The sequence below is a fragment of the Gallus gallus genome, chromosome 1 (genome assembly GCF_016699485.2).
Source record: "Gallus gallus isolate bGalGal1 chromosome 1, bGalGal1.mat.broiler.GRCg7b, whole genome shotgun sequence".
NCBI lineage: Eukaryota > Metazoa > Chordata > Aves > Galliformes > Phasianidae > Gallus > Gallus gallus.
Window position 1 is genome coordinate 114,031,997 of NC_052532.1, and position 26,714 is coordinate 114,058,710.

The 26,714-nt window shown below is 39.7% G+C and overlaps 1 protein-coding gene across 1 annotated transcript; it reads left to right on the top strand.

Moving 5' to 3' along the window:
- TMEM47 (transmembrane protein 47) lies at window positions 1-26,714 on the top strand. Its single transcript, XM_416786.8, has 3 exons — window positions 1-339; window positions 14,811-14,951; window positions 22,922-26,714. The coding sequence occupies exons 1-3, from the start codon at window positions 114-116 to the stop codon at window positions 23,098-23,100; spliced, it is 546 nt and encodes a 181-aa protein (XP_416786.1). The 5' UTR covers window positions 1-113; the 3' UTR covers window positions 23,101-26,714.

The window sequence follows — 26,714 nt, forward strand, 5'->3', positions numbered from 1 at the left end:
AGTCAGCGCTCCTCCCGCTTCTCCTGCCGGCTGCCGGGGCTGTGGCTCCTGTTCCCCTCGGGGCCGGCGGCAGCGCGTCCTCCCGCTCCTCCTCCTTTCTTCCCCCCGGCCCCATGGCTTCGTCCGGCAGCGGTATGGAAGAGGTGCGCGTCTCGGTGCTGACCCCGCTGAAGCTGGTGGGACTGGTGTGCATCTTCCTGGCGCTGTGCCTGGACCTGGGAGCCGTGCTGAGCCCCGCTTGGGTGACGGCGGACCACCAGTACTACCTGTCCCTGTGGGAGTCCTGCCGCAAGCCCGGCAACTTGGAGAGCTGGCTCTGCGAGTCCACGCTGCACAGCGGTGAGTGTGAGAGAGACACACGGGTGTCCCCAGCCGCCTCCCGGTGCACCGGCCCCACCCCGGCCGTGGGGACCTCGCCCGCGCCGGGGTACCCGGCGGCACCCCCCGGCGCTCCGTTCTCGGCCGCTCGCCTTGGCTGCCTCTCGCTCCGGCCGCCGCCTTTTGTCCCCCGTCTCCGGGCAGCCTTCCCGACCCCCGAGTCCGTGCTCGGCCCTCCGTCCTCCTCTCCGGTCCCCACCGCCCTCCCCGCCCGTCTCCAGCCCGTTTCTCTGTCCTGCGACTGAAGGTGAGGGCGGTGGAAATCGGCTTTGGACGTAACGTACGTTGGTGAGGGCTCCGAGAGTCCGTGCTCTGGCTGTTCCTCCTCCCTGCGTGATGGTCTGGGGTTCAGCGGAGGTGTAAGGTTAGCTCTGTGAGTGGCAGAGGTGACTGATTCCGTGTTTGCACTCGGCGGTTTGCACAAAAGGTCCCGACTTTAAGCCAGTTTGGGTTATTTTTTTCTGTGTGGCCGTTGTTCTGAAAAGCTCCGGGGGATCAGGGGTCCTTATCATTCTCTCCCCATCCCCCAAAGTCACTAGCCTTGGCTAGCTGGGGCTTCCCAAATCCAGAAAAATCCCCTTTATTTTGTCCCGAGTGAAGACGTCTGAATTCTAGCTTCTCACTCTCCAGCCCTCTTGATGTGCTCAAGTCTTTTTCTAGTGTGTATTGCTTGATATTGTTCCCATCATCTTCCATACTCCTTTTTCTTCTCTCCACATTCTCTGTTTTGACTTCTTGATGTCTGGCTTTTTATGTGTCTGGTAAAATATATATATATTAGTGCCATTTCACTGTCACTTGGGGTACTTGGGGGAAAAAAAAAAAAGCATCAGAAGAAAACGGTGTGTGATATAAACAAGCTGCCTGTTGAATATTTTTTTCAGTGAATTCTTTGGTAGTTTGATAATTGTTTCTATTTTCATGCCTTTTTAAATTTACTTTATGCCGATGGCAACTTCTGGAGTCCCGATAGAAGCACCCACCAAGGCAGCTAGCCTCTCCCCACCCCATCCTCCCCACACACACACATGCTCACGTCTCTAAATCATCCCTTTGCATCACTGAGCTCTGCAACTTCTGGTACGTTGACCAGGGACAAGATGCTTGCTTTGGGAAGGGACAGCAGACTGCTTTTACCCTGACTTTTCTGAAATCCTGTTGTAGGCTCTGTGGAATTGCAGTTCTCTACCACGATAGGAATAGCACGGGTTCCTTCGCTCCTGTTCTTATTTTTTCTGCCATTGTTTAGAGTAATGTTGGAGCTTTTGAATGTTGATTGGGGTTTTTGTTTTATATCACGTAATGCCGAAACAAATTGTGAAGAAACGTCTGTTTCAATCAGTTACTCGGGCTTCTTCACAAACTTTGGAGAGCTTTCTTTTCTTCTCCAGCATAAATGGAAATTTATGTAGGAATGTCGGCTTCTGCGTGTCTCCTTAGCAACGTGAATCCTTTACCCCTTCTTTCTGTCTCCTGAAATAGTATCCCCTTGATTGCAGAAGGACTTTTCAGATGGTGTGAATGAGAACCTGCTTCCACTCTGACCCCCCCCTGCGCACACACCCTTTGTTGGCCCCCCCCCCCCCCCCCAGTCCATCCCCCACCGCTCGTGCGTACACACAGACACAAAGTGGGACATGAAGAAAAGCAGGGCAGCTTATGGCACGGTGTATACGGCAGCTGATCTCTCTGGTTGCTTTGTTAGTTGCCTGTGTGCTTAGGGAAAGGTGGGAGATGAATCGGTGCAGGCAGATGGAAATAAAATGTAGTTTTGTAGGACGCTGTGTGGTGAAAATTTGCCCCCTCCTGGTACTTTCTTCTACCCTGTGCAAAAATTCCTGCCTTACTGAGTTGTGCTTATTTTGCTTAGATAATTTCCAGTGTAGTGGAGCCAGGTTTCACAAGGTACTGGGGAAGAAGTGAGGGATTGTTTTATTTGAGGTGCCTGAAATAAGCTCTTCATTTTCCTCATGTTTGGCACAGTTCTACACTCCGAGGAGACCTGAAATATGCGAAACCGCACTGTATGCCTTCGCTTTCTGCTGGTGTGTTATAATTCCCATTAGAGTCAATGGAAAGGCTCCCAGTAAGTTCATCGAGTTCGTTTGGGCTTGTTTGAGATCTTTTTGTGTCCTCGCTTGATATTGTAAGTGCACCTTCCTCCTACATCAAAAATATAGTGAGTGGTATATTTTGGAGAGAGTAGAGAGCTCCCACAGGGAAAGCTCTTTTAGCTTGATACTAACGCAAGCAGCTTTGTAGCTAGCTAGCTGTGAAAAGCAGTAGCGTACACAGGCAAAAGGCATCTTCCCCCATGGTTCTCAGAGATTTACTTCATCATCCCTTGAAGGAGAGCACCTCAAGTGGCACCATCAAGGGCAGGCTCATGCTAGAAGCTGTTAAAGCACATTCAAGGTTTAATTAAAAATCTTTGTAATTAGATGTAGGACCCCTGACTGCTATCAAAAGGGCAGCCTGGTAGCGCTGAGCAGAAGGGAAGGTACAATGTGATTACGTTGGCTGTTATAGCTAGCAGGAAGTGATAATTCTGTTTTCCTTGAGCAGTGCTGGTGCTTGGAGTATTTTCTTGCATTCACTCATTCACTGTTTTCAGGCCTTTTTTCTGTAGCTTACAAGCAATCCTTTGCTCTCATACTGCTTATAAAGTTGTGTAGCTGCTGTACTAGGTTGCTGGTTCAAGTATGTGACATGGTGAGTCAGATTAATTTTTAAAATCTTAAGGTTATAAAAGAGCTCATCCATGTTTGCGTTCTTCTTTTCGAGTCTATGTGAAATACCAAATACCTTTTGGGTTTTTTTTTTCCTTCTTTCTTGTAATTACAATGACTAGAAAGGTGTTCGTGCATATGCCTCTCTCCATTATGAAATTCTAAAATTCTCCCTACCAGCAGTTTCAGGAGCTGAAGATTTGACAGTGTTGCTGGTGTGGAGAGCTTTGTGATAAAATCTTGAGATCCAGTGTTGCTGCTTTGCAGTTTCACCAGCTGTCTCTGGGCATAAAATTATTTTCTCTGATTAATGCTTAAATTGGCTCACGCACAAGTTGTCTTTAATCCTGCTGTGTTTTAAACCCACATGCTAAACTGGAAAACTTACAGTGCTTTGTGTCATTAAACAAAATTTGCTTTAGACCTAATTTGAAGTATATTAAGCCTGATTTGCAATGGTTCATTTACGGATTTATCAGCTAAGAGTTATGTATGAAAGTTCGTTGTCTATATCGACATCTGTTTAAAGTTAAATACATCTTTGCTTAACTGCATGGTGAATCTATGCCTGTACAGGTAGTTGCCTTACACTTGAGGAATTAATAATAATAGATTTGACTTTATGCAATTTGCTGTACCCATTATAATTTTTCTAAATCTAAGATTTGTCAGCATGATGTAGATTCCACAGTCTGATCTGTCAGATAAGTGTGTATTTTGGCTTAAATACGTAGATATTCATAAAAAAGAATGTCTCCTTATGAAGCATTTCAGCTTATTGTGGAAATAGCACATATGAAAGATATTTGACTGAATGTAGCCAGTAGCCAGTATGAAACCCTCCTGATTTATGGGGGACATATGACTTTGTTACTTAAGAATTTGTGTTTTTGTTTATGTAGCACTTAGTTTTCTTTAAGAGTATTACATTATTTAAAAACTAACCATCCATGGCTATTTGAAAATTAAAACGCTCTCAAGGAAATAAGTGTAGGCAGGTCCCTGTGCATATTCAAGCTTAGTGGTACACAGACCATACATGTAAGTTTAACTTACAGCATAGAGCTGTAAAACAAGTCAAGCTTTGTGCTTATAATTCTGTTCTATATTGTTTTTAAGCATAAACAAAAATCAGAGGCTGCTCCTTTGGTAGCACTTGAAGAGGTTTAACCTTAATTATACCTTAGATGCAGATTTCAGAATTAAGATGGCTCGGTGGTCTTAGATGGCATCTGCTTGTTTTGAATCTAAACAGTTGTTCCAAGGGGAAATTGCTAGCTTATAGGCAGCTTCCTTGTTAGAAGGTGTGGATCATTGCTCAGAGTTGACGTTGACACGTATTTGTAAAAATCTTAGCAAATCTGATAGTTTGCTATAAAATAACATAAGAAGAACAGATGTAATTTTACTAAGTTTGAAGAATGTAGCTCATACAATGTAAAGAGGAATTAATAAAATATTCATTTTAGATTTGAAAACTGTGATCAGTCATTTTTCCATGTTATTCTTATTCATCATTCCCGACACTTTATCTGATGGTAGGTATAAAATCAAAAGCCATAATACCTCCAGCTCTTCACCTGATACCCTGAGCAAGCTGATCTAGCTTTGAAGATGAGTCTGGTATGGAGATTGGCTGTGCTTTCCACAGGGAGATGGATTAGATGACCTACAGAGGTCCTTTCCAACCTAATTCATTCTGTGACTCTGTGATGACTGATAACTCTGTTTATACCTCATGTTTATCTGACTCCTTAAATGTGTTCAAAACACCTTGAGTTTGTTAGTTACTTCTTGATTAACCCACATAGAGTACTTTAAAGTATGCTTCCTCTTCTATAAATAGTCTGCTTATTTTAGACTAACCCAAGGCCTGGGTAGTCTCAAACCTCCCAAGGCCACACTTTGTGAGAGTAACAGATCTAAGACTTTGTACAGTAGTCCAGGCCTTTCAGTGTGTGTATGGGAACTGTTGAGTCGTGGCCTGAACCACTGATTGATCACCTGAGGCAAGGACTGGGTCAGCTGTGGGAGCACAGGTGAAGGCAATTCCAGCCAAGCTCTACCCCTCCTAGACCCTATTTAAGGGCTGACTACGACTGGGGAAGGATTTCTTTCTGGAGATCCTTCCTTTTTGAAGTTTTCCACAGTGAGCCTAGATCCTTGGATATGGATAAGCATTTCTTCCTTGATTATTTCTTCTCCACTGTGATAGTCTTTCCAACTATAACACCTGTGAAGTACCATCCTAACTGCACTACTCTTCCAACTGTACGTCTGCTGACTGTACAAGTATGATGACATCTGCCACTTCAGCCACCCTGCTCCAGCCAGTGGGGAAACGTGTTTATAGCACCTTCATGTTCACTCTATGAAGTCTGTGCAAGTTTATCTGATTGCATAGAGAGTACCACACACCTGATGACTTTTCAGAAAGAATAAAGGAAGACTTCTCATCTTAGTAGGTTGTTGTCACTGATGTAGTTCATCACAATTTCAAAATCGGTAATGAATTCTGTAGCTGTAAGTTGTATTTCTTAAGAACTCTAGCACCAGTACATTAAGAGAAGTTTCTTATGTTAGGGAGATTACAAGTGATGTAAATATTTGAGGAAGCTTTATATTTAGAATCAAGTATAGAGCAGCTTTGCCTCTGTTACTGATTTGTGGCCAAAGATGACTGCGTAATATTCAACGTAACAAGCTGTAAAGGGTAAAGTCTATCCAGCTGTCTTGCTTTATGTGTTTTGACTTGTTCCAGTTCTACAATACAGAGACCATCATTTTGATGGAAAGTACTCGGAACTGTTTTAAACACTAATTGTTTTTTTTATTTTCATAAGGAACAGTGGAACGAGTTTTGAAAATTGCAGCAGATTGCTAGTTGGTTTGAGGTACGTTGGTAACTGTGGGAGATGGTTATGCTTCTGTTACAACACAAAGTGTAATTCTTCCTTCCTCAGATTACTAAAATGTAGTAGTGTATATGGATGAGGTCAGCAAAGGTGAGCTTTACTTGAAAAGCTTGTATAACGCATCTCCCACACATCTCTCCTAATGACACCATTCTAAGACTTCCAGGGTTTTGTGTTGTTCTTGGAGTTGTGGGGGTGTGTGTGTGTTTTGTGCTTTTTTTTTTCTCTCCTTGAATGAGTGAATATCCAATAATTCAAATGGCATAGTAACAAGCTAATTTCAGAGGAATGCCATGTATCCAAGGGAAGAAATACCCAAGTACATGTTGTGTTATTCTGTGAATGAATTATAGATTATGATTTTCTGTAATGCTGCACTAGTCTTGAAGTCATCTGCTGGCAAAAGTGATGTGCAATGCATGTTGCCTTTAAATAATAAAATAAAGATCTATATAATGGCAGCACTTGACTCTATTTGAAGACATACTTCATTTAAAGAGTTCTACTCGGTGATTTTAGAATTGCAGGCCGGCTATGACTCAGAAAGAGAGGAGCTATCCTAAAACCTTCCAACGTGTGTATTTTGTGTAAATAAGTAATGTAATCCTTAGTCTTCAGGAGATATGTCTGTCAGTGAGCAGAGGAGCAAGCACCTGCTATGTTTTAAGTCTCTCATACATTTGTAACCCCTCAGGCATTAGGCCATCTTGTCTTGAAAATCTTTTTCCTTTGCACAATAGCAGCAGCAGCAGAGATGGTTACCATATTTTTATTGCTTTTGTTGTTCAGTTTGATCTCCTTCAAGGCCTAAGGACAAAGCTTGCCATGGTGTCAAAGCTTGAAAGTTTGAGTCCAGTAGTCTCAGGGCCACGCACAGATTGTGTAACAGAGCAGCTGAACAGAAACATCAGATGAATGCAATGTGTATCTCATGCAAGTCTACTGTAGAGAGAGCATCCTGAGAAACTGAGGCTATATCTGCTTTGTGTGCCACTGACTTCTCTGGGAACCCAAATGTCCCCTGCCTGCTCAGCAGCATCCTGAGGTAGAAGACATGGAGCTCTGCTGGGCATTGGAATGTAGATGGAGAGTTGCCTGGTCTGCCGCTATCATTCCCCAATGGATCTATGTGAGCAGTAGTGTAGTTTAATATGCTTCCTGTAGCATGTCATGTATCTGCACAGTGGGTATTTGTTCAGAACCCTGAACAAATTGTTTGTTCAGAACCCTGGTCTAGCAAGTGCTTCCCAGGCTGAGGAGGCTAGATACTGGAGCACATGCCTCTTGGGAGGATCATTCCAACAGGCTGCTCCCTAACCTGGAATAGAATCAGCCTCTCTCTCTGATCAGTTACCTTGGTATGGCAGAGAGTAGAGTGAGGAACAGCATTGTGTCCCTCTCACTCAGGTGCTAGCTGATTGCTGAGGACTTTTCCCTCAAAGCTGAGAGAATCTGGGCTTCCTCGTGGTAAGGTCAGGGCAGACCAGTTAATGTAAGACTGACTTCAAAGCAAGTCACAAGTTCACCTTCCCTCACATCTGTTTGCTCACGCATCTTGTAGATCTTGTTTATATTTTTCTATCTTGGTTCTAGAAGATAGAAGAAGAGTGTGGTTTCAGTCAAATGCAGTAGTTAAAAACTCTTCTAGGAAACAGGAGCAGAAGTTCAAGTCTGGAGATGAGGGGAAGTTGTGCTGTTTCTGAGAATTCCTCTAGCCCCTAGGATGTGGTTGATGCCACGTCCCTGGGGACTTTCAAGGTGAGGCTAGATCAGGCCATGGGCAACCTGATCTATCTGTAATGTCCCTGTTCATTGTAGGGGAGTTGGACTTGGAAGGGACCTCTGAAGATCATCCAACTCCAGGGATTCTGTAATCCTATATTGCAATTAAGGAGACGATTGCCATTCTTTCATTAGTATCCTGTGTCTCAGTAAGGCACAGGTATCCCTGATCCTGCTCCAGTTAGCTGCTTTTGGACACATCTGTGCGTATTCATTTTTTCTTTGACTGGCTCTAAATGGCTTTCCACCCAGCATCAGAGGCATTAAACCATCCTGCAAGCTTCTTGTACTGTAAATTGAAAGTGCCTGATGTGTTATCTGGAACCTCTGAATTATCCTTAGGAGGCACTTGAAGATTTTGGCATCCAGCTTAAAATGCTCAAATTTCTGTTTGGGTGTTGCCAAAATTCTGATAAATTATAAGTATGTGGAAAAACTCAGTGTTAAGCCCACCTGTGCTGTGCAAGATTCATGGTATCCAAGGTCTTGTGTGCAGATGAAGACTAAATTCTAAGATACTAGCACAGTACATCAATCTTCTATTGAAAAAGAAGCAGAAGATTCTTTTGGCTCTTTCCTAGACAGCTTCTTTTTATTTATGAGACCTCACATAGTTATATCATATGTTCAAATTCATGCCAACATCACAAGTAGAGGACTGTCTTGATGATGTGTCTGAGCTTTGTGTTAAGAAGTGGATGCACTCAACCACAACTGGCTGGTGGCCACAGCTCTGCCTAATAGTACCTGCATGGACAATTTTCATACTTGAGAAAATGGAAAAAGTGCCTCTGGGCGGCAACTAGTAATGATAAGAATACTATGCAAACTGTCCAAGAGGAAAAAAAAAAAAAAAATTGAGTTATTGTTATTTTGTACAAGGCTTCACTGTGGAAAGTTGTGGCCAGAGCTACTTAGTGGAAATTTAGTATGGATCCTGCCAGGAGGTGTTTCTTTTTGTAGCATGCAGAAGTGTAGACTACACTCAGTGGGCTATACTTGTGTTTGCTGTAGAAGAGTGAGAGGAGATAGAGACCGAATAGCTTAAGAACATTGGACTTTCAGATTTAGCTGTTTTGCTCTTCATCCTTTTAGTAGCCAAACGAGGTTTTTTTTTTCTTGTGCTTTTTTTGTTTGTTTGAACATTAGGTAAAAGCAGAATTCATCTGACCATCTTTTTTTTTTTAAAAAAAAAAAACAAACAAGAACAATTTTTTTTCATCCCAGGTGAGCTTCTGAAGAGTTGGCTTCTTTGTAGATGCAATAATTTTGTGCAAGATCTTAATTGTTATTGAAATGTCGTCTTTTTAACTTAAGTGTTTTAACTGAATATGATGGAGTTGTCTTCTGTAGGTCAAACATCTCAGCACTGAAATACATCTGTTAATGCTGGAAAAAAAAGAGCATCGTGCAATAAATATACTTTTCGGAACTAGATTCTCCCTTGACTTTTTATATAACCATCTCACTTTTAAAACTTTTGTTAGCTATTTGATAGCTAAGTTGATGACTGTTGATAACCTTAAAAATAATTCTGAATGTGAAGCAATTGGGAATATCTGTTGCAATCTTATTTGACTTAGCTGATACGATATTCAGTGGATTATATTTAATTCCTGATGCATGGGTACCTCAACTTCTGATTTACTTGACGCATACTTTTAACTCAAGCGCTATAGTACAATTTATGGGAGTGCATACTGACTGAGCAGGCTAAGTGGAAGCTTTGCAGTGAGTCAGAAAACAGACTTTAGAGTGTTTTAGGGTTTTTCGTTTTTTTTTTTCTCGTAAAGGTTTTGTTTAGTGTTAAAAGAAGGCCTTTCATAACTTCTGGCTTGTAACAAATGTGTGTACTTTCTTTCTTCAGCCTCTGTGAGGAGAGGACTGTGTAGAAGCTCTGTTGAAAGAAAGGAGTACTTGATTGCTTTTTAAGAAATGTGTTCCCCTTACTTGTATTTCCTGAAAGAACCATATGTACAAAATACTTCTCTTGTTCCAACAGTATGGTTTTACTTCTACAACCTCTTACCATGGAATACCGTATACAGAGAATATTTAACTTTACGAGAATTCACCAAAAACATGCAACTATGACTATGCTAGCTATTTGCCCTTCTCTTCCTCGTGTTAACAAACGATCTATTTTTTTTTAATGAACAATGTAGAACTTAGAGTTTTTTCCATCCTTCTATGACTTTTCCTGATTTTAACATGGTACCAAAGTACTATTTTGCCCAAGAAATAGGGCAGATGGAGCTGCTTCTAATTAAAACTGAATATACTGTCAAAGCTTTAGGTCATTGCATTTGGAGGGACAAAGAGAGGAGAAGTCCCATCTTTCAGTGTGAAAATTAACGTGGTTTCCATATTATTAAGAAACAGGTGGAGTTTCCAAAGAGATATGCAATCAATCTGTCTTTATAAAAGGGCACTTAGTTATGTTTGAAGACTTAACTGAAATGTAATCATAGATAAGAATATTTTTTACTCGAGGTAGTAGTTTTTATGAATTCTATACCATACGTGTTTTGATGTAAATCTGAACCCAGGTACTTCATACGTACATACATATGCAAATACAGAAATCCCCATCCTTAAACTAACAGGCAGTCTGTTACAATAAAAATTACGCAGATGTTATCATCACCATCAGAACTGAGGTTTGTGTTTCCTATGGTATTGTGGTATTCACATTGTAATGCTTCATGGGTAGTGCAGAACAGTTGTTATATATCGAGGTGATTCTGCCCCTCTACTCTGCTCTCGTGAGAACCCATTTGAAGTACTCCATACTGCATCCAGTTCTGGGTCCCCCAACACAAGAAGGACATGGAACGGTTGGAGCAGGTCCAGAAGAGAACCACGAAGATGTTCAAAGGGCTGGAGCACCTCCCCTGTGAGGTCAGGCTGAGAGAGCTGGGGCTCTTCGGCCTGGAGACGGGAAGGCACTGGGAGACCTTACAGCGGCCTTCCAGTACCTGAAGGGGGCCTACGGGAAAGCTGGGGAAGGACTTCTTACACGGGTACGTAGCACCAGGACAAGGAGAAAAGGTTTTAAACTGTAAGAGGGTAGATTTAGACTAGATATTAGGAAGAAATTTTTTACTGTAAGGCTGGTGAGACACTGGAACAGGTTGCCCAGCGAGGTCGTGAATGCCTCCTCCCTGGAAGCGTTCAAGGCCAGGATGGATGGGGCTTTGAGCAACCTGGTCTGTGGGAGGTGTCCATTCCAAACTAAAACATTCTGTGAGTCTATAAATTAAGTGAGGCTTTTCTTAAGAAATCTGTTTTGAATCCTTTTATGTCTTAAAAGATGTTTCGTTTTTTTTTTTTTAATGATTCTGGTTGTTCAGATTACTTAAATCCTGAGAATCAAAAGAATTCAATTTGGACCTATTCTATTTTCTCTGCAGGTGTAAAACCACAAAGCAACTTAATTTCGGCATGTCTGCATCTTTTGACATCTAAAAGTTTTTTAAACATTTGTGGCAGTGAAATTTTACTGGTAACTGGCATTTTTCTTAGTTGTTGCACAGTGAAAAATATTTGTGAGTTCTTCAAGTGTTAAAATATTGCGTTTTGAATCAGGAAGACTGATAATGATTATCTCTAAAGTCTCATTTTGCTCATTTTCACACACATTTTTTTAGTCTCTGCATGAACTGAACTGCTTAGTCTTCAGAAGTGAGTACAGTAACTTGTCTGCAAGGTTGTCCCTTGTTCAGAAATGGTGCAAGCATATTTTGGATACCTTTAAAGTATGCTGATGACAGTTGTGTTATGTGTACTGGTAACGCCATGTAAAGGAGAAATGTGCTGTTCTTGTTTGGATGCTGGGCAGTCTGAGGAAACTACTGATATTTATTGTAGGAAAGTGTGTGATTGCTGTGTTCATTTTGTTATAGCTGTCTTATCTTAGAGGGTGTTCTTCCTTCAGAGGTAGTGATTCAGTTATCTTTGTATGTTTTTTTTCTACTTTAGAGCATTTCTTTTTTTTTTTTAAATGCAAGAGAAAGTCCCTGCAGAAAGTAGGTGTTACTTAATGCAACATAAGTTTTGTTTTGTCACCAGCTCTGATGGCTTTCACAATTGAAAGTTGTTTCTGAGGCAACATGGAGATGTAAGCGTACAGTTTCATGGTAGGCAATATAGGAAAACTCAGTCCGGTATTATTTATGCGGTAGTATCTGACTGTTATCTGACTGGAATGACTTCCACAGTGTTCTTTAAACAGAATCCTTCTGTTGCAGCTCTATGTGAAGGCTTGCAGCATCATATGCTCCCATGAATGGAAGTTGGAACTACAGGGGGAACAAAAAGAAGCCAATTCCAGACGTTTTGGCCCAGAACACAATGTTAAATACTTAATCCTCAGTAGTGTGGAACATAACCTCATATTGGTCCTCCTGCCAACATCGATGATGAGGCTCTCTTATTCTAGAAACTAATTTTGTTTGACTAAGTCATTTCTCTTTTAGTTGAGTGTGTAGGTGTTTTTCAACACTGGTTTGTGCTTTTACCTCCCACATCAGTACTATAGTAAGGTAGCTTATTTTTTTTAACCTTTCTAAAATCCATTGATAGGTCTGTTCTGGGAACTAAATGATATTCTAACCTCTTACTTCCATCATCTTTGCCTTAGTTATTTTTACTTGACTGGTGGTCTTGCTTTGGGAAGCGGTAGCATACTCAAAGGTTTTCCCGTTTATTTACTACTCTCATCTTGCACACATCTTATTTGCGTTAGACTTGGCATGTAGTCAATATGAGGGTAACATTTAACATTTTATTATTTGTTGTGGCTTTCAAAAATGTTGGGCTTTTAGTTTTCCCATCTGGCACTTTGACTTATCACTTTTCTATGGCTTTTAACTTCGGGACAAGATGGATTTGTCTAGTCTTTATATCTGTGCAATTCTTAAGTGCAAGGATTTCTTTCATGGTGTTCCAAAATGGTCTGTTCTGTTTATTTATTTCTGTATCTTCTATCCATAACACTCTCTGATATTGGAGGAATACAGTCTAAATCATCACTGAGCTAACTGCTTAGTGTTTTTGAAGTATGTCAAAGTTAAAAAACACTTTTCATAGCATTCCAATCTGTAACTAAAATCATATTTCCATCCACCAAGAGTAAAGCAGCAGGACGTGTTTTTCAAGTAAAAGAGGGGAGATTTAGATGAGATACAAAGAAGAAATTCCTAACCCAGAGGTTGCTGAGACCCTGGCACAGACTACCCCAAGAAGCTGTGGCTACTTCCACCTTGGAGGTGCTCAAGGTCAGGTTGGATTGGGCCCTCAACAGTCTGAGCTGGTGGGTTGGAACTAGGTGGGTTTAAGGTCCTTCCCAGGCCAAGCCTTTCTGTGATGCTGTGACACACAGCAAACTGCTGTTTTAGATGGCATGCTGAAAGTAGGAGAATGAAGGATTGTATCCAGCCTTGGCCCAATAACGAAACAAAGAGTAAATGTTCTTGGAAGCCTGAATACTTAGTAATTATAGTATTAATAAACAACATGTCTAGAAAAAAACAGACAAGAAAAAAGAAAATAAGTACTTAAGCACACATTTAAAATAACTTTTGCTTTTAGAAATGCTTTTCTGTCTCTTTAATTCAGTTTCTTCATTTTTCTCTTTTATCCTTTTTCATATAGCGTGCAGAGGCTTTTTGTGATTATAGCTGCAAATCTTCCATTTCCAAAGCCCACAGCTGCACTGTAGGTATCTTCAGCAGATTAGGTCCCTGTTGAAACCAGCTGTACTCTTCGTTGATTGTTTCTTAGGTTTTTATTTTTAAACACAGAAGTTTGATCTTCTCGAAAAAAGATTGTGGATTTTTATTGCTGCTTTTCTTAGTAACCTTAAAATCTCTTCATTTATTCTGAGAGTAATTAATCTTGTTATTTTCTTTGAACTACGTAACATGTTTAGCCACTTCATTCTGAACACTGCATGCTAGTACGTTCAAAGTAATGGGAGGTATTGAGTCCATAGGTCCTTTTCTCAGAAGTTGATTGTGGATCTTCTTCCTTAGAGTAAAAAATAGTAGTGATAAATAGTAAATAGTAATTGGATTCCTTTTCTTGAAGTCCACGATTGCAGAGAAACGGTCTTAAGAGAGCTGCAAAGGAAGGCAGCAGAAAGCATGTGCTTCTCTAAGGCCTTACAGAAGCTTTTAAGCTCGATGTTCTGCAGATCCTTGGTGGCCATCTGCTTACAAATTGATTTTGTTTTTATATTATCTGAAACTTCAAGGATGTTGTTTATAACTGCATTCATAATGCATGAAAATAGCTAGCAAATGCACGGGGTCAGATCAAGAAGTTGCTTTCGGGGAAAGAGAAGTAAAATTGACACTTAAGGATATCTGACGCTTCAGAATGGATTTCAGATTTGACTTGATGCATCTACTGAACATTACTGCCTTTATAAGGGCTTAACATCCATTTTTATTAGTACTGAAAATGATTTATTTTCCCTTCCTTTTAGCATCTCCTTCCTTTAGTTTTATTATTCCTGCTACTCAGCCTTGCCACCTCTGCAGTGGCATGTGTCCATGATCAGCTTCTGCATTTCACTTCCTATGCTACCCCAATCAGCTCAAGCAGAGGTTTGACTTTTTGCTCTGTTCTCTGAGGAAGTTATGGCACTTAGCTGGGGTCAGCTAGCACATGCTAGCTGATCCTTGCCCAGCCTCAATTTCTCATTCTAAATTGGGCAAAACCAAGCTACCAAATTATTCAGTCTTCCTCAAGCTAAAATCCCAATGAGGCCAACTAAGCCTTGAAAATGCGTTGGAGGTTGCAGCACTTTGCTCTTGAATCACATCTGTTGTATAAAGGTGTTTTGCTAATTAGGAAGAAAGAAACCCAAAGTGTAGCTGTGTATTTACCCAGGCTTTGGTGCAGGCTCTGTGTTCTTTGTATTCTGATGTTTATCCCAACATCCCGTGGGCTTGTTTTACTGCAACTGATTTATATTTTTCTTTCTCTCTTTTCCACACAGACTGGCAGATAGCTACCCTCGCTCTGCTGTTGGGTGGTGCTGCTATCATCCTCATAGCTTTCTTGGTTGGCCTGATCTCTATCTGCGTGGGATCTCGGAGACGATTCTACAGACCAGTTGCAGTCATGCTCTTTGCTGCAGGTAAGCAGTTTTCCAGCACTGTAATGAAAATTTCATGAGGGCAGTTTACTTTTGCAAAAGATGATGTTCCTGGTTCTGCGTACTGATTCAGAGGCACTTGGTTTACATCTTTAAGTCCTACGAGGTTTTTGAGGATAGTTCTGTAAGGTATTAATCAGTTTTGCAATTGCACTATCACGTAGTTCAGAAACATTTATTGGCATTATATTTTGTGCCTGGTGAAGTACATGCAGCGGGGAAAACTACGGAGGATAAACCCATTTAAGTACCATTTTAGTCTGACTTTGTGCAGCTTGATGGCCCCAATCTTATTCTTCATGCAAAGCCTTTTCTGGTATTTTAGCATTCTTCCTTTTACAATTTTAAAGTGGAAAAATGAATGCTTGGATGTGAATCCTTGAAGCCCTAAATGTGAAAATAAATATGTTCCAAGGTGTTTATATATGCCCCTGTACTGCTGGAGCAATTTATTTCATTGTGTCATTTTGTTTCCTTAGTTGTAAATTTAACGAACTGTCACCCTGTGGTCCCTGTTTGGCTTTTAAGAGCGCCAGGACAGAACAGTTTATCTAGACTGCTGCAAAATCTTCAGGGAGACTTATACATCTGAATCGTCTATGACACTGTTCCAGTGAGGTATAATTACAATATCAAATCACATCCTTTCATAGATTCTGGTGTTCTTGGGCTTAGGCAGCACGGATATTTCTGTTTCTCCCGAGATTCGCCAGGAAAGGTGTGTCTTCATCCTGTCGCTCACATCCGCCATGGAGCTAGCAGCTTAAGCCCCTTTTGATAGTCCATAATGAAGGGATTGACAAAACCTAGTCTTCAGGACGTATTTGAAAAAGCCACTTACAAGGATATGAGAAAATAAAAACTTGACATGTGAAGGGCATTCAGGAATGAAAGGGAGCTCTAGGGAAGGCTCCTGCTGCCCCCTGCTGTTTTTCTTACTTTGATGGAACCACAGCATTTTAAGATGCACTTCTATTTGCTCAAGGAATATAAGTAGGTTATTTTTTATTCACTTTGAGAAAGAAAGTGCAAACTAGGATCAGATTCTCTGAACAGAAATGGTATTCTTTTTGTTCTATTTGTTGCATTGCTGAGCTGGTTGAATAAATAAAGGCATTAGTGCCATTACTTTACAAAATTAATGGTAATTTTTACATTATAAAGCATGTTGGGTGTTTAACTTCAAAGGAATTGGGATTCTTGAATTTATGTAGGTGTTTCTTATTTGGTTTTTGATTTATCATAACATTGTGTAGCAACTTAGTAATTGTTCAGATATACAGCGAGTGACGAAAATATCTTACTATTTGGCTTATAGCTTTATTTTTAGTCCTGTGCATAAAATTATTTCTAGTCTATTACAAAAGTTATGGAAGAGGCGAAGATTTAGAGTCCTAGAATATCCCAAGTTAGAAGAGACACATGAAGACCATCAAGTCTTAGAAAGGACTACCCAAAATCCAAACCCTGTGTTGTAGAGTTTTGTCCAGATGGTCCTTGAACTCCAACACTTGGAACTGTGACCACTGCCCTGGGTAACCTGTTGCAGGGCCTAACAATCTGGTAAAGAACCTTTTCCTAATCTCCAACCTGACCCTCCCCGATACAGCTCCTACCTCTGGTCACCGGAGAAATCAGATGTAATGCTTGCTTGCATTAGAAAAGAAGATGTATAATGTTGTAGCTCACAAGTTGTGTTCACCTCTTTCTTTGCCTTTTTGTGTATGTACATGTGTGCATGCATTTCAAATTGCTATGTCCTGAAGTTTGTTAGAGGAAGAGCGACGATGAGGTTAAGACAGCCTGTCTCCTTCATTATCTGGCAAATCTAAGGAGAATTATTTGGGGATTTGGTGCTGACAATGTTGCTGTTCATTTTCTACAGATTTTATCTTTGTTTTCAGATACTTTTAGGAATGAATATGGACTGGCATGTCTTGAAAAATTCAGGATAGTCCACTGCTAAAGTTAAGGGGAAAGTCAAGGTTGTAGCACAGTAGTTGTGCCTTATGCAACTCTCTGTAGGTTCAAACTTTTACCCATGTTTTTTTACAGAACATCTGTGAAGCTAGAAAACTCTGTACTATGAACTTACTGACAACACAAAATATTTTGTATGGTTGATTAGGAACTCATCTCTCTGCATGCTTCTACTAGTGCCTGGTAGGAGGACGCTGTCTGGAGATATTAATGGCATTCGTGGGAAAGAACAAAAGTGGCCTCCAGTCACTTTAGAATCCAAGCAGTTCACTCTAGACGTTTTTCTTCTAGTTTTAGTGTATCTTTTTAAAATTTGGTTTTATCTTGGTTTCAGGTTTTAGTTAGTGACTTTGTAGGTGAGGAAGATGAATGAGTTACCAGAGCTGAAAGAGTTGAGAAAGCCAAGAGTTGAGAATAAGACAGCAAATAATTGACAGAAGCGTGTGTTTAAGCCATGTACTATCAGCTCTCTGTAACTGGGAGAGGAGCAGGAATGCCTCAAGTAATGGAAAAATGCAGAGCATACAGAGGCAGAGTTGCAGGACAGTTTTGCATAGAGCTACCTTGGGTCCAGTGGGATTTGTAGGCATAATGTCACTGTTAGCTGTTATTATTTCATGGTGGCTTGTTAACTCTTTGACTTGTGTCAGTGTGTTGTGTGAAAAACAAAAATCAGTCTTAATTGAGCTTGGTAGGCTGTATGTCCTCATATAGCTCTTCTCTGCGTTTCTTTTGTTTAGTACAGACCACTAGATTACATACTTGCTGGGGTATCAAAGTGCTCCTGGTTCAAACTGTCCCTGAGAGCTGCATTCTCAAAGTACCGTGTCCAGTCTCTTAAACGTGTCAGTGTAGGGAGTCTCATGATATGGTTACCAAATGAATGCTAACAGAGTCAAAGTTTAGGAATAGAAAGAAAACATATGACTGTTGAGAATCCTTAAAAGCAACTAAAAAAGGAAATTTAATAGGTGTTTGTGTTCATGGGCTGCATTTTAACAGTGCTTTTTGAAAAACTGCGGAGCTTGTGTTCTCTCTGTCTTAAGAATTTCCTTCCTTCTCAGCCTATTATGACCAAACTTTGACTGACTGTGAGGTAATGAAATTTCATACGGGTGACTTGTGTCAAAACAATTTCATTACCTTTTATGATTAGGTCTTAGAAGAAGAACCTTTGGGTTCAGTAAGCTTTTAACACATTTCACAGGGTGTTCTTATGTGTAAGCTGGAGAAATGATGGCTAGGTGAAGATATGGGTGAGGGAGTAAAAGAATGAAAAGCAGATAATACTTGGAGAATACTTGAAGAATACATCTTTACATTCTGACAGGAAATGAGAGCACAATTCTGCTCAATTAACTCTTGACTTCTTGTGGAGAAGTGGCACAGTGCTCTGAACAATTAAGGTGAAGGAAGTAGTATAAGTTGCTACAAGAAGGCAGAAAGAATGACAGCATCAAAGAAACTAGTTGGCAGGATACTCTAGGTCATCTGACTCAACCTCATTGTTGAACCAGAACAATCACTAACATTTGATCTGTTAATTTTTTTTTTTTTTTTACCTTGACCAGTCTTGAAGAACTCAAAGAATAAGACTGTGTAACCCATTCAAGTACGTTGTCCTAGTGTCACACTTGCCTCTATGGTTTTTATTGTTTTTCCTGATATCCATCCTGAATGTCTGAAACTGAGTTTTGTGTCCTTTGCCAATATCTTGGGTTTCCTGGCACTACAAAAAGTTTTGTTCCTACATCTTTGCAGCTGCATTTCAAGGTAGATGTAGGCTGCTGTGAAATTGTTCCTTTGCCTCCTCTTCGTGTATCTAAATAAACCTAGCACACACATCTCCCTCCTAAGGATGACTTGCTGTAGGCTTCAGTCATTTTGGCAGGTTTCTGAACCCTTGTCCTTGGCTGGTGAATTCGTGCTGACTACAGATTGCCGCCTTGTTCTGCCTGTGCTTGGAGGTACACTCCATGTTTCCAAGGATTGAGGTGAGGCTGACCAGCCTATAATTCTGTGAATTTTTTTTTTTACTTCTAATCATTTTGGAACACAGGCACTATAGCCTTTTTTTCCAGTCATTGGGAATATCTCCCAATCACTGTTGAATTTTTCATAGATGAGAGAAGCTTCACAATTGGATTGACCATCTCTTTCATCACACTTGTGTTGGTCCTATCCATCCCCGTAGACGGAGAGAGGGAACTGCTGAGTGTCCTAATTCTTCCCAAATTTTCCAAGACTCTTCCAAGACCCTCGGACATCTTGGAGAAGGTTTCGTGTTTTTACCATCTGTCATTAGGCTGGCTTTTCTTCCCATTGTTGGACCAATATGTTCTGAACTTCATTTTGCAATTAACACACCTGTGGAAATTCTTAACTATTTTTTTTTTTTTGCCATTTCCCAGCTTTATGTTGAGCTCCAGCTGGGCTTCAACCTTCCTGGTTTTGTATCTGTGCATCAAAACAGTGCTTTTATACTTCCCACTCATTGTCAATCTTTGTTTCCTGCTCTTGTATGCTCCTTTCTTACGTGTTCATTGAAAAACTCCCTGCTTGGTCAGCTGGGACTCCTGCTGAAATTCCTCATCTTCCTGTGTAGTAGGGTGGTCTGTTCTAAGCTAGCACTATTTTAAAAATCAACACAAACCACCCCTCCCTTTCTCTTCATGCTCCTTCCCAGTTAATTGCACAGGGTTGTATTAAGTACAGAAACTTCCTATACAGTAGTTTCATGTCTGTTAATCCTTGAAAATGCAGCACCCATTGATTTTTAATAAAGCATATGTGAATGAAAGAATGGTTGAGAGTAGTGGAGAAATACCCAAGTTTCTTACTAATACCACGATTTTCATAAATAGAGACTAATCGAAAAGCCACATTAAAATGTTTAACAGACTTGCTTATAACAAAGGAAAAAAAAAAAGATGACCAAAATTATACTTTCCTAGTTTTAAATGATGTGATTTTTTAATATGTTTAATATGATGTGTGTATACTTCATGTAAATAGAGTAAAACTATTATTCTTGTTCCTGTGCAATTCTCTTGCAAGTATCATTACTCTAGCCATAGAAATGGGTCTAAACTTGAAATGAATAGTCTGTTCAAAAAAGAACAGGCATCTCAAGCTAGGGTTTTAAAGTCAATTTTTTTTCTTTAAAGATGTCTTTTGCAGCCTTTTTTTCTACAGGAAAGAACCAGTGCTTCTCAAGAAGTGTAATCCTATACTTTCCATAGGAAACAGGCCAATGAAGCATGGAGTCCATTTAAATTCACTGAAAGCAGATTAGTAGTTGGAAGCATTGACTTTAACATCTTTCTGGATCATACAGGCCATTTTTCATAACTCCACTAGCTTGATGTGGTCTTTTTCCACTTTATAGGGAAGCGTCAGTGATAGGACACTAAATTAGTGCAAAGTGACAGCAACGTTATACAGTGTGGTTGTTTCTGCCTATCTGTTGATACCAACATTTCTTTAAATTTTTCAGGAGTGTAGCTGAACTAATAGTAGCAAAAGCAGGAAACCTCACTAAAAATGTCAAAACTATTGTCTTAGCTGTTGCTCCTTAAGTCACATGTCCTTCTTTCAGTGGAACCACTCTTCTGCTTTGTTTTGATGAGTCCAGTCCATAGAATAAAATTCCATATGATTCCCTTACTAGATTGAGGAAAAGTAGAGACCTTCCTTGGTTGAAACTTGATACAGAGAGAGACATACACACTGAGGACAAGTTCTATATTGACACAGCAGAGTTGCTGCAGCCCCAGTTCAAGAAGTCACTAATGAACTTTTACCCATTCATCTGAGGAAATCCTCTTTGACTTTGAGTGGTCTTAAAGTTGTTTCTAAAAGTGAATGTATATTCGGGTAGTTTTGGGTGTGATGATGCTCTCATTATACAGAATTAGAATATATAATCTTTTTATAAGAGTAGGAGCTTTCTCTGATATGCACTGTCAAAAGTTCTCCAGTGTTGTACTATATTTTGTGAGCTGGCAGGCAAAAATTATATTAAAATGAAATAACACAAAGTAACACTTCAATAACTCTAGGATTAAAAAGTAATCCTGTGGATTTTGGTACCCACACGAGAAAATCCTTTATCCAAACATTGTTCAGTTTGTCAGTCCCAAGGAAGAGTCCAAAGACTAGTCTGTAAGCTAACTGGCTGCTAGGCAGGAATGAATTTCCAGTGGGTGTTTTACACAGTGTTATCAGTGTATGTAATGAGTACTAAAAGTCCTCTCCCCTTCGCAGTCCCCATCCTGAGGATAGGACAGCGTTAGTCTCCAGGTGCATAATGGACGGTGACAGTTTGACAGCACTAAATAGGGCATGTGGGAATTAAAAGGAAAATGATGGTTTTCAGGTGTGCAAAATGTTCAACCAACAGGAGAATGTAATTAACATTATTTTCCTGCAGTTTCTCCATGTAATTTCAAAAGGGCTTCTGTAGGCCCAAGTAGTCTTATTATTTGTTGTCCACTGGCTTTATAAAAATTCTATAAAAATTCTATAAAGAGTGCTTGTTCTTTTAAGGTACCTTGTAAACTCTTAAAAAAAAAAAAAAAAAATGACCCAATCGATGTTAATGTCGTCATTATGGCATTATATTGCACACTATTGAACCTTCATTATAATACGTCCCAGGCCTGCAAATGCTTAAGCATGTGCTCTGCTTTGTGGATGTGCTCACCCTGAGTACATGAGAGGGATGGCATTCTGTAGGGGAAGTCTTGCGCTGGAGTCTTTGTAATTTGGTTGTGCTAAATGGTGGAAGGGAGCCATATCTTGTGTTTGAAGGTTAAAAAATGTATTTTATATGTTCCTGTGATGGTTAGTCATTTGTAGATGGCTGAAGTAGAAGCCTAGAGAATCACTAAATCATGTATCTTGTTCTCGTACTTCAAACTAAGTATAATTTTCAGCTGCTTTCTCTGGAGACTGCTGTCCCAATTATGCTGTCAGCAGTATGCCTGACTTTAAAAGAGAATGGACATCGATGAGACTGAATTCTTTGTATGAAAATTGAGGTTCTTCATCTGCATTTTCCTTTTCAGGTTACTTTGTGCTATTTTGATGTAACGTAATAGCCAAGTGTGCTGAATTTTTCTGCAGTCATGTGGATCAGGCTGCATGAGATCTGGCACTCTCAGAGACAGTGCTGTAGAAACTAATGGTTTTAAGCTTTTTTTATGCCTTGGATTTGATCTGTTTTATTAACTTTTTCCAGCGTGAAACATCTCTGACCCACCCTCTAAATTCATAATACAAGGAAGTGTTTTCCCAGTGGGAAGTTCAGTAATTGATCAAACTTTATGGATTCCTTGGTATTCTGTGCAGTAGTATCATTATTAATTCTGATTACACTACACGGTAATGCATGCGAAATAGGTAATTTGGTGAGCCTCTGCTGAACATAAATATGGATCACCTACTGCAATTAATTACTGTTAGGCTAAGTAAATGATTTGATTCTGAGCTTTATTTCTTAATATTCATTTATTCTTCCTTCTCGTTGTTTTGACTTGGTTTTAATAGGCACGGAACAAGTGCTCTTAGGTTTGTTGCTACAGAAGAAATAATGTCTCCAGACCAAAATACGATGAGGAGAGACAGGAAAGAATTGGGAAAAGATTGCTTTCACTATTTATTTAGCAGACACCTGATGGGTTCGTTTTATACCATAACAATAACATTTTTTCATCATCAGAGGAATATGCAAGAAGTGCTCTGTTCTTCAGATGAAGTAAAGGTTGTATATATGATGTATATTAATACTATATATAAGCATATGTATGTGTGTCTATGCATATATATATATATATGTACTTCTCAAAAAGGGCAGTGCTTACTAGACAAAACTGCACCAAGAGCATTTGGAAATGTGAATTTTAGTTTTGTGGTGGTTTTATAGAAATGTATGAAGGCCTCTTCTGACATCTGGTTTGTTTCTCTTTCAGTTGTTCTTCAGGTGTGCAGCTTAGTCCTCTACCCAATCAAGTTCATCGAAACAGTCAGCTTGAAAATATACCATGAGTTCAACTGGGGCTATGGCCTGGCTTGGGGTGCAACTATATTTTCATTTGGGGGTGCCATTCTTTATTGTCTGAACCCTAAGAACTATGAAGACTATTACTAGAATCATTTAATGAGAAGAAAATACCAGAAGGATTACCCCCATCTTTTCTAACTCACCATTTTTTTAGAACACTTGTGGAGCACCAGTCTGCTCTGTTGATAAAATAGCCTTTGCCTTTTGGGTGTGAACACTGTAACCAGCTTTTACAACCATTTAGAAGAACTGCAAACACTAGGATTGCTGATCTTACGTAGGCAGATGCTGCAAGCTGCTGATACACAAGCTTTGTTTTTCCTGACAACAAGCAAAGGATCTACATGACAGTGATCATTGTGAGAAATTTAGTTGGAATGCGAATGCAAGGCCAGCATCTGCTATTGCCTTCAGGGGAGCAGCTGGTGTAGGCTCCATTTAGAAGTTTCCCTGTATCATAGAGGATTCAAATGTCTGATAAGCAGGCAATGGCATCTTGTACAATAGGCTGTGTTGGCCTCTTGTTACTTGCTCAGAAAAGCTCTTAAGGAATTAGTTGCGAGTGACTGTGTCGAGGGCAGTGAATGTAACTGGTTAATGGCTTGTCTAATATCTGCATTCAGCAGTCTTCTGGGAGAAGTAAAAACAACTACGCAGACAGAGAGGATTTCATGAATTGACATCACCATGTGCCAGCTGTAGCAGATTGTTGAAGGAAGTCCAAACCCAGAGACATGTGCTTCTGACTGTGTGGTTGGAAGTTGTCTCGACTCTGGGTATTTTGCTGGGGGGGTGGAGATAAGGGGGAGAACAAAAAGACCTTATATGTCCCTAAGGCATCTGAAATGCATGAATGAATTGCAGTTTTCCTAAGTACTCATTTAACTTCTGAACAGCATTATGGAAAAAATGCATATGGAACAAGTTTGATTATATTTTTGGAAGGTATTAGTATAAGTGAGTATATATAATACATATATAAATGCAGAGGAAGAAAGAGAATTATCTTTAAATTGTAATAGGAGCTGTGGTGCAGTGGTTAAAATACTTTGTACGCATTCTTGGGGGTCTTAGACTAGTACCCACAGTCATGATTGGTGTTACAAAATAAACCTAAAATATTTTGTCTTCTGTATATGCCCTTGTGCAGACTCTGTGTTATGGGAAATGCATAAAAGTTCACATCAATCTGAGGTAGAAGTGGATGAAATAACTACTTTCTATTCCGTATGTAATTCTGTACTTAACAAAAATTGTTAATAATAAAAAAGGGTGTTACAAGGAAGAAAAACCACCATTAAAAAAAAATCTAGTTAGAGTGCAAGTGTTTCTGATAATCAAGAATATAGCCAAGACCCAATCATGTCCATGTTTAAAATATTAGCACTGCAAGAGCTAATCTCGTGTTTTTAAAGGCTGGGTTTATAATGGACTGGCTGATGATTATGTGTATCTAATTACTCCTTGCTTGGTATGCTTCCCACTTAAACATCCAGAGACTGTACCCACCAAATGGAACCCAAGTTAAAATAGAGAGAACTTCTATGTGAATTTAATCCGCATCACTTTTATTTTTGTTTACAATTTCCTTCTTTTCGTATTTTCAATTAATTATGAACATATTTTTATACAATTCTGATCTTTAGAAATGACTATTTTTTAATGGAGAAATTTAAAGTATATTCTATGTGGGCCTCTGCATAAGCAGATATGCTGCTGTTACTTGTCCACCTCTGCACAAATGGTTTTGCTGGTGCCAGGGAAAAGGCTGCCGAATGCCTCAATGTTAAGAATGCATTGACAGTGTTAGTGTTTGTGTTGCAGTTCCAGAGAGTCCGTGCTACCCCAGGAGTGCCTCTCGGAGTTGTGTTCTCAAAGTGCTGCTGCCGTGTGGAGGTGATTTTTAAGACGCGATGCCTCTCAGGAGTTAAGTCTTTACTATCACAGCAGAATATTCCATATCAGCATTCCTTCCTGAACCAGCGGTGATTAATTAGATTAGACAGAGCAAAACGATAGCTGCACTTAGGAGGGATTGTATGGCAATGCCTAAGGAGAAAAAAAGATGGGAGGGAAAAATCTGTCCAATTATTTTGCAGGCACCGGAGAGCATTCGTAACTCTGCTCTTCCCGAGACTGACTTAAGGCAGATAGTCAGTATACAGTAAAATCTATATCTTTCCAAACAGCTGTGTAGTTCTGCTGTTACTTAGCAGCACAGAGAATATTGTAGTTTGGCATGGGAGTTAGGCTGACGTAGAGAAGCCCACTGTGAGAAGATCACTGTACCTTCCTAGGAGAATGGTGTTTTGGTGCCAGCACAGCACAGTACCGTGCCTATGCTGGCAGGAAGTTGTTGTGCTGAACGTGTATCACATCTTCTAATTTATCAGATAATTTCTTTTTCGGTGTAGAATTTGAGTGAAATCAAATGTCAGTCTTAAGGCACACACAGGTTAATTGCCAGCACTCCTAAAGTCACACAGCTCTTAATTTGAATGATGTTCAGGCAAAAAAAAAAAAAAGACCTACAAACATGGATGCCTAATAACAAAGTTCTTCATTCATATGTGAGTTGGAGAAGCAATTGTTCAGTCTCTGCACCTGATTTTCCTCCAGAGCATAATGTTAGCTGTAAGGACGTCCCTCTCAAACTCCTCAGGTCCATTAGCATTTGGGCATCCAGCGTTCAGATTTAGGCACCTACCTTAATCAGCTTGAAAACCTCTTGTTAGCTTACGTTGCTACTTTAGTTTCTTATATTTTGGTAGATGCCGCTTTTCAGGACTGAGTGAAAAGTGACTACGATGTTACCCTATTTTTTGTTCTAGCCACGAAAAACAACAGCAACAACATGTCTTTGTTTGTCTGTACAACAGATTATTCCTTTTGAATGTCATGCTTGTGTCATGCTATCATTATTTCAATTTTGGCTTTATCTCACTGGCAGGATGTTTTTTTTTTTCCCCACAAATCCATTGTTTATCATCCAAATATATATGAATGAAGATATATAAATATATAAATATATATATATAGCGGACTTGCAAGCAGGGCTAGTTATTTGTATTTTTTAGGCTTAAAGTATACCGTCCGGTGCTGACAGGTACCTGGCACCTCTTCTGGACTTCTTGCACAACTTCGGTTAGTTTTTGTAAATTTTAAAAACAAATATAGAGAGACCTTATGTGTTTGAAATATAAATGATATATATGGATTAGCATGTACCTGTATATTATTAAACATGCAATGAACTGACTGGTAAGTGAAGTCTAATCTTATGGCTAGCAATGTAATTTATTCAGACTGTATTTTTGTACAGAGCAGTGCACACTAACCTATTGCCTCTGTGTCCTCTATAATGCCTAAAACTGTGCCTAGAAATTTAATTTGTCTTTAAGGGGAGGAAAAAACAAAGGACAACTAAATGCTTCATGTTGTTGATGGTATTGAATTTTTTTTTCTGATGCTGTTCTTTATTTATTTTTGGGAAGTGTATGGTATGTTTATTAAATGAATCCATCAAAATATGGTTCGTTTTAAATGGTTATTGTTAACAGGGAAAGACGCATTTATTTTTGTTATCAGAACTTTTAAGTTTGCAGTTTTAATATCGTTTCTGCATTTCACACTTTTTGTAGCTTATATGAAGTTATATGTGAAAAAGTAACTGAAATAATAATAAAAAAAAGTTACACTAA

What these genes read in the sequence shown, in the direction of transcription:
- TMEM47 (XM_416786.8), top strand. Translation starts at nt 114, where the DNA reads ATGGCTTCGTCCGGCAGCGGTATGGAAGAGGTGCGCGTCTCGGTGCTG. An exon ending in CGAGTCCACGCTGCACAGCG is followed by an intron (nt 340 to 14,810) that starts GTGAGTGTGAGA and finishes TTTTCCACACAG; the next exon opens with ACTGGCAGATAGCTACCCTC. An exon ending in AGTCATGCTCTTTGCTGCAG is followed by an intron (nt 14,952 to 22,921) that starts GTAAGCAGTTTT and finishes TTTCTCTTTCAG; the next exon opens with TTGTTCTTCAGGTGTGCAGC.